Genomic DNA, 8,027 nt, shown 5'->3' with positions numbered 1-8,027 from the left:
CACGGGGCCCATTCTTCCTGCCCTACATAACGGGGCCAGCCTGGCACGGGCTGTGCTCCGGGCAGGGGACCAGCGGCCCCCGCGTCCCTGCGGGCTGCCCGGGTGTCCCCAGGGGGCTGGGGCTGTCCCCAGCCCGCCTGGCACACGGGGACGCGCGGCAGCCACCTCCTGTCCCGCGCCGCTCGGACACGGGAGGCACACGTGTCACGAGCGTGGGGGGTCTCAGCCGTGTCCCCCACGTGTCACCACGGTGGAGGGCGCAGCAGCCTGGTCCCCACATGTCCCGACCACAGGGGCCCCGCAGCCTGTCTGCCACGTGTCGCGAGCGTGAGGGGCCCAGCAGCCGTGTCCCCATGTGTCACAGTCATGGGGGGGCTCAGCAGTGGTGTCCCCATGTATCAGGACCGGGGGGGGGCTTGGCAGCCGTGTCCCCACGTGTCACAAGCATGGGGGTCCCCGCTGCGTCCCCACGTGTCACAAGCATGGGGGTCCCCGCTGCGTCCCGTGTCCCCACCACGTGTCACGAGCGGCGGGGAGGGGGCCACACGTCCGCGTCCCCACATGTCACAAGCGTGCGGGGTCTCAGCTGGGTCCCCAGGCGCCACGACCGCCGAGGTCTGCACCGAGGTGTCACGAGCGTGGCGGTCCCACCCTTGTCCCCACTGTCACGGGGGTCCCCACAACCCCTTCAAAGTCCCCCCCCGCCCCACCTGGGGGCTCGCGTCTCCACATCCCCACGGCCACAGGACCCCCACTGGGACCACTGCTGTCCCCAGACGCCCCCACCCCGTCCCCGTGCCCGGCCCCAGGCGCTGAGCGGCCGCTGCGCCCGTGTCCTCCCCTGCCCCGGCACCGCCGGGGCCCCACGGCTGGCAGCGACCTCTGTCCCCGAGCAGGGCTGGCCGCGGGTGCCCACGGCGTCACGTGGAGCCGCACCAGCCAGAGGCCGCCGGGAGCCGAGCCGGGAGCAGCCGCGGCGGCGGAGGTACGGACGGACGGACGGACGGACGGGTGGGAGGGAGGCAGGGCTGGGCGCTCGGGGTGCCGCCGGGATGTCCTCGGTGGGAGGCGGTTGGGGAAACTGAGGCACCTGAGCTCAGGTGAGTCCCTCCCGGAGGGGTCCTGGCCTCCGACACCGCTGCTGGAGGGGCAGGGAGAGCCCTGCCATAGGGCCCGGTGGCACTGTCCCCCGTGTCCCCGACCCCAAACCCTGGGCCCAGCTGTCCCCGTGCCGTAGGTCCCAGTCCCAAGTGTCCCAGACCCATCGGTCCGTTCTCCCCGTGTCCCTGTCCCCAGTGTCCCAGTACCAGGTGTCCCTTTCCCAGGTCTCCCTGTTCCCTTTGCGCCAGGTATCCCAATCCCAGGTGTCCCAGTCCCAGGTGTCCCTGTCCCCAGGTATCCCAGTGTTCCAGATGTCCCAATCCCAGGTGTCCCAATCCCAGATGACCCAGCCCCAGGTGTCCCAGTCTCCATGTCCCAGTTGTCCCAGTGTCCCATATGTCACTGTCCCCAGCTTCCCCAGCCCCAAGTCTCCCTGTTCCCAGTGTCCCTGTTCCCAGTGTCCCAGGTGTCCCAACCCCAGGTCTCCCTGTTCCTAGTGTCCCAGGTGTCCCAGTCCCAGTGCTCCCAGTGTCCCCGGTGTCCCTGTCCCACGCATCCTGCTCAGCTCACGATAAGCCCCCGGCTCCCAGCACCCCCAAATCCCCCCCCCCCCCCATCCCCATAGGGTTGCGGGGCCGGGCGGTTGGGGGACACAAGCCCTGAAGCTCCCACATCCTCCCCCCCAAAAAAAAAAGTGCCACCATGTGGCTGGGCGCCCGCCTGGACGCGCTGCCCACCCCAGCACTGGCCGTCGACCGTGCCACGGCGCGCCGCAACGCCGAGCGCATGCAGGAGCGCTGCCGGGCCCTCGGCCTCCGCCTGCGTCCCCACGTCAAGACCCACAAGACGCTGTGAGTGCCGCCCCCACCTTGTCCCCAAACCCCCCTATATCCCCCCTGTTCCCCCCAGACCGACCCCAAACCCCTCCATCCGCCCCTCCCGGCAGGGAGGGCGGCGCGCTGGCCACGGGCGGCACGCGGCGCGGCATCGCCGTCTCCACGCTGGCCGAGGCGCGCTTCTTCGCCGACGGCGGCTTCGACGACATCCTGCTGGCGTACCCGCTGCCGGCCGGGCGCCTGGAGGAGTGCGCCGAGCTGGCCCAGCGCCTCGACGCCTTCCAGGTGCTCCTGGACAGCCCCGGCGCGCTGCAGCGCCTGCGGCAGCGCCCGCTCGCCGGCGGCAAGCGCTGGCTCGTCTGGCTCAAGCTCGACTGCGGCAACGGCAGAGGTGGGGACGGACCCGGGGGAGGGGGGTTCGGGGGGGGGTGGGGGCGCTCCGGGTGCCCCCGGTCCCCGTGGAGCAGCACGGATAGGGTGGTTGAGCAGCCCCACAAAGATACGGCGTTCCTCGCCAGCCACTTGCGGGGGCGTCCCCTGTGTCCCAAAGCCCCCAGGCAGTACGGGTCCGTGAGCCCCCCAAACCCATTTCCAGCTCCCTACTACGTGGATGTGCCGTGGGGAACACATGTCCCTAACCCCACAGCCCACACCACCAGCATCTTAACCCCAAAGGAGTGTTCAAGTTTCCCAAAAGCCATTTTTCACCACTCGCTGCAGGGATTCTCCACGGGGCAGGCGTGTCCCATAAGTCCCCAAACCCCCAGCCCCAACAGCTCAGCCATTATGCGTCCCTTAGCCCCCCCCCCCCCAAAACCCCTTTTCACCCATCACCTGCTCCTCGGGGGGAGGGATTCCAGGTGTCCCCATCCCCAGCAGCTCAGCCATTAGCCCCCAAAACCCCATTTGCACCCACCCACCACAAGGATGCTCCGTGGGGCCGAGATGCCCCATGCATCCCCCAGCCCCAAATCCCCAAACCCCAGCAGCTCAGCCAACACGGGGCATCACGCCCCTACCCCAAACCCCTCCTCTTCACACCCCATAAGGATGCTCCATGGGGGGATGCACGTCCCTTGTGTCCCCACCACCCCCCCGTATCCCACAGGGCACACTTGGGCCCCTCCATCCCCACCCACCCCATGGCAGTGGGACACCCCCAGCCCCACGTTTTAAGCCGGACCCCCCCCCCCTTCCCCATCGCCTTGCCGGCAGCCGGCGTGCGCCCCACGGACCCCGGTGCCCTGCCCCTGGCCCGGGCCATCGCGGAGGAGGCTCCCGAGGAGGTGACACTGGTCGGGGTCTACGCGCACTGCGGGAACACCTACGGCTGCAGCGGCGTGCCCGCCATCCAGGCCATCGCCAGGGCCACCACCGCCGCCGTCCTCGACTTTGTGGCCGCGTGAGTCTGCATCCCAACACCCCCCACCAAATACTCCCTCCCCCCCCCCCCAGTTTACATTCACCAGGCCCCAAACCCTGAGCAGAGTTACGGGGGATTTTTATTATGGGGGCTGCGGGCTGCGCCCACCCCCCTTGGCCCGCTCCGTCCCATAAAAGCCCCGGCCCCGACACGGCCCCGGCTGTAAATGCAAATCGCCCTCTTCCTGCCGGCACCATAAAGCGGGGCCCCACAAAGCCCCGGCGCCCCGGGGAGCCGGACGAGGATGCCCCGGCCACCTTTGAAGTGGGCTCTGTGTCCCGTCCCCCCCCCCCCCCCCATTGTCCCCGGGGAAGGGACGAGTGGGATTTCGCATCCCGGAGCGAATTGCGGCCGGATGTCTCTCGCTGCCCCATGAGGTCAGCGGGGTCCCCGAGGCGCACGGGGACGTGCCGCAACCCAAAATGCCCCCAAAACGCCCTCCAGGTGTGTGTGTGAGTAGAGGGGGTCCCATTGAGGAACCCGTTGTGCCCCCACTTTTCAAGACCTGGGACAAATCCCCCCCCCAGGTGGCCCGATGGGGACACTGAGCACAGCCCGTCCCCAGCTCCGGGCGGCCCGGCACCCCCCACAACACCCACTGCTGGAGCACCCCAAGGAACTGGCTGCAGGGGGGGGGGGCACCACCACCAGGAGCAAGCTGGGGGACACACGTGTCACCAACCCCACTGCCACGACACTGGTGGCACATCTGGGGCACATCTGGGGGGTCCTGGGCACACCTGGGGGGGCTCTGGCACAGCGGGCAAGGAAGGCACAAAAGGGAGAGGGCTCAAAATGGAGCACCTTGGGGGGGGGGGGGGGGGGGGACCCTGCCAGATCTGAGCAGCTCTCGCACGTCCGGATGGCATCTGGGCACACCTGGAGGGCATCTGGGCACACCTGGAGGGGATCTGGGCACACCTGGAGGGGATCTGGGCACACCTGGGGGGCATCTGGGCACACCTGGAGGGCATCTGGGCACACCTGGGGGGCATCTGGGCACACCTGGAGGGGATCTGGGCACATCTGGGGGGCATCTGGGCACACCTGGGGGGCATCTGGGCACACCTGGGGGGCACGCCGGAACACACCGGTGCGCCCCGTAAAGGTTTGGGGGCGCCCGGGCACATCTGGGCGATGCTGCGACCATCAAGAGGCACGGGATGGCACGCCGGGGTGGCACCCCGGCCCACCTGGGAGAACCCTTTGCACACCCGGATGGCCAGCCACCACACGGGGGGGGTGTTCCTTTTCCACGTCTGGGTGGCACTGGCACATCTGGATGTCCCCTTGTACGCCCTGGGGCTCCCCGGGCGCGGCAAGGTCCCCCTCGAGCTGGTGCTTCGCCACGCTGGGGACCCCGTGGCACCCAGGGGTGACACAGCCACCGCCAGCCCCATGCCCGTGGTACCCGGGGAGGGGGGGTGACATCCCCCTCGGCCATGCCCGGGGGTGGTGACAGCCCCTCCCGCGCCACCAGGCTGCGCCAGGCCGGCGTGCCGTGCCCCCAGGCCAGCATCGGCTCCACGCCGTCCTGCAGCCACCCGGTCCCCGAGATGGCCGAGCTCACCGAGGTCCACCCGGGCAACTACATCTTCTACGGTGAGTACCACCACGTCCCCCACCCCTCCCCAGGCACGGCGTCCCCCCTCGGGACCCCCTCCACCCACCCACCCTCTCCGCAGACCTCCAGCAGACGCTGCTGGGCTCCTGCCAGCCCCAGGACGTGGCCATCCGCGTCCTCACCAGGGTGGTCGGCCACTACCCGCACCGCAACCAGCTGCTGGTGGACTGCGGCTGGACGGCGCTCAGCCTGCACGGCTGGGCGCAGCCACCCGCCGGCCGCGCCGCCGTCGAGGGACATCCCCAGCTCCGGTGAGCGCTGGGGACACCGGGGAGGGGAGCGGGATGGATCGGGGTGGCGGCACGGCACGGCGCGGGGACCTGACGGCGCGTCCCCGCAGGCTGGTGGGGCTGACGCAGGAGCACGGGCTCCTGGAGCCCGCCAGCGGGCAGCTGGATTTCGGGAGGTTCCCGGTGGGCACTGTGCTGGCCCTCGTCCCCTTCCACGTGAGTACCGGCCCCGCTGTCCCCCGCTGTCCCCCCCCCCGCACCGTGTGTCTCACCTCCTCTCCCGCCGCAGGCCTGCGCCACGGCTGCCATGCACCCGGTCTACTACGTGCACGAGGAGGGCGAGGTGGTGGCCCTCTGGCACCCCGTCCGCGGCTGGTAGAGCTCGTCCTGCTGCCGAGGTCCCACGCCGTGCGGGGCTCCTGCGCCCACCCCGAGGTCCTGCGCCCACCCCGAGGTCCTGCAGCCACCCCGAGGTCCTGCGCCCACCCCGAGGTCCTGCGCCCACCCCGAGGTCCTGCGCCCACCTTGAAGTCCTGCGCCCATGCACTGAGATCCTGCACCCACGCTGAGGTCCTGCACCCGCACTACGACCCCGTACCCACACCAAGACCCCGAACCTACACTAAGACCCTACACCCACACTAAGACCCCGTACCCACACCAAGACCCTGCACCCACATCACCCAGGAGGGGGTCAATAAAGCTCCTCTCCCCCCTCTGCAGGCGCTTTGGGCTCTTTGGGACGAAATCCGGCGGTTTTGGGGCCCAGCCGGGGCCGGGTGACACCACCCGGCTCATCCCAATGCGGCCGCCCCATGGGAACCGCCCGGCCTGGGATGGGGACGGGGTCCTGGGGGGGCCGGGGGGCACGGTGGGAGCGGGGTGGGTGAAACGGGGCAGCCCAAGTGGCCACGCACCCCTATACACACCCCTACACACCCCCCTACACTCCTATACGTACCTTTATACACATCTATACCTACACCCCTGTATGTACACCTATACCTACACACTCCCCTATTTGTACACCTACACACACCCCTATACCTACACCTACACCCCCACACCCCTCCCCATACTTACACCTGCACCCCTATATATGCCTATACGCACCTATACCTATACACACCCCTCTATGTACATCTACACGCACCCACCTCTACACACACCCCTCTTTGTACACCTATACCTATCCCTACACGCACACCTATACGTACACCTACACCAATGCCATATGTACACATATACCTACACCTACGTGCACACTTATACCTACACGCACACCTATACGTACACCTGCACACACACTTATATGTACACCTATACTTACCCCTATATACACACCTATACGTACACCTACACCCATACCGTATGTACACATATACCTACACCTCATACACACCTATACCTACACCTACATGCACAATATATGTACACCTATACGTACCCCTACATGCACACCTTACCCCTACACGTACACCTGCACACACAACCTATATGTACAGCTATACCTATCCCTATATACACACCTATACACACACCATACGTACACCTATGCTTACCCCTACATGCACACCTATACGTACACCTGCACACCTATACCTACCCCTACCCCCACCTATACGCACACCATACATACACCTATATGTACACCTGCACATACGTACACCCATACCTACCCCTACACACACCATGCGTACAGCTACACCTACACACACCATGTGTACACCTACACCTATCCCTGCACACACCATACGTACACCTTTACCTATCCCTACACACACCATATGTACACCTACACGTACACCTACCCTTATACACACCATATGTACACCTACACCTACCCCTACACACACCGTATGTACACCTACCCTTACACACACCACACGTCCATCTACACCTATCTCTGCACACACCATACGTACACCTTTCCCTACCCCTGCACACACCATATGTACACCTACACGTACACCTACCCTTACACACACCGCACGTACACCTACACGTACACCTACCCTTACACACACCATGTGTACACCTACACCTATCTCTGCACACACCATACGTACACCTTTACCTATCCCTACACACACCATATGTACACCTACACGTACACCTACCCTTACACACACGACACGTACACCTACACCTACCCCTGCACACACCATAGGTACACCTTTCCCTACCCCTACACACACCATACGTACACCTACCCCTACACACAGCATATGTACACCTAGCCCTGCACACACCATACGTACACCTAGCCCTGCACACACCATACGTACACCTAGCCCTACACACACCACACGTACACCTACACCTATCTCTGCACACACCATACGTACACCTTTACCTACCCCTACACACACCATATATACGCTTACACGTACACCTACCCCTACACACGCCATACGTACACCTACCCCTACACACGCCATACGTACACCTACCCCTACACACACCATACGTACACCTACCCCTGCACACACCATACGTACACCTTTCCCTACACACACCATACGTACACCTACCCCTGCACACACCATACGTACACCTTTCCCTACACACACCATACATACACCTTTCCCTACCCCTACACACACCATACGTACGCCTACCCCTACACACACCATACGTACGCCTACCCCTACACACACCATACGTACAGCCGTACCGCCCCCTACACAAGAAAAAGGGGGGGAGAGGGCTGACCCCACCGGGTCCCACCCGGGCCAAAGCGATCGGGGCCGAACCGGGCCAAACCCAGGAGGGCCCGGCCGGGCCCTGCCCGCTCCGAACCGAGCCGGGCT

General features: G+C 65.6%; 1 protein-coding gene across 4 annotated transcripts; it reads left to right on the top strand.

Annotated features, from left to right (window-relative positions):
- The first annotated feature begins 829 nt into the window (after nt 1–829).
- On the top strand, nt 830–5,934 carry LOC125180952 (D-serine dehydratase). 4 transcript variants are annotated; one of them, XR_010829015.1, is made up of 9 exons: nt 830–985; nt 1,797–1,952; nt 2,048–2,328; nt 3,153–3,339; nt 4,841–4,962; nt 5,046–5,235; nt 5,325–5,430; nt 5,504–5,668; nt 5,726–5,934. XR_010829015.1 is itself a non-coding variant. In XM_066991335.1 (8 exons), the coding sequence occupies exons 2-8, from the start codon at nt 1,804–1,806 to the stop codon at nt 5,591–5,593; spliced, it is 1,125 nt and encodes a 374-aa protein (XP_066847436.1). In that variant the 5' UTR covers nt 830–985; nt 1,797–1,803; the 3' UTR covers nt 5,594–5,731. The 4 variants fall into 4 exon arrangements, 2 of the variants coding, with proteins under 2 accessions (XP_066847436.1, XP_066847437.1); XR_010829014.1 differs by having other exon boundaries at nt 5,707–5,817; XM_066991335.1 differs by having other exon boundaries at nt 5,504–5,731.
- Nucleotides 5,935–8,027: the final 2,093 nt, after the last annotated feature.

The sequence above is a fragment of the Anser cygnoides genome, chromosome 2, assembly GCF_040182565.1.
Source record: "Anser cygnoides isolate HZ-2024a breed goose chromosome 2, Taihu_goose_T2T_genome, whole genome shotgun sequence".
NCBI classification, from domain to species: Eukaryota; Metazoa; Chordata; class Aves; order Anseriformes; family Anatidae; genus Anser; species Anser cygnoides.
Note: the sequence above shows the minus strand (reverse complement) of the source record. Positions and strands in the feature narration are given on the sequence as shown.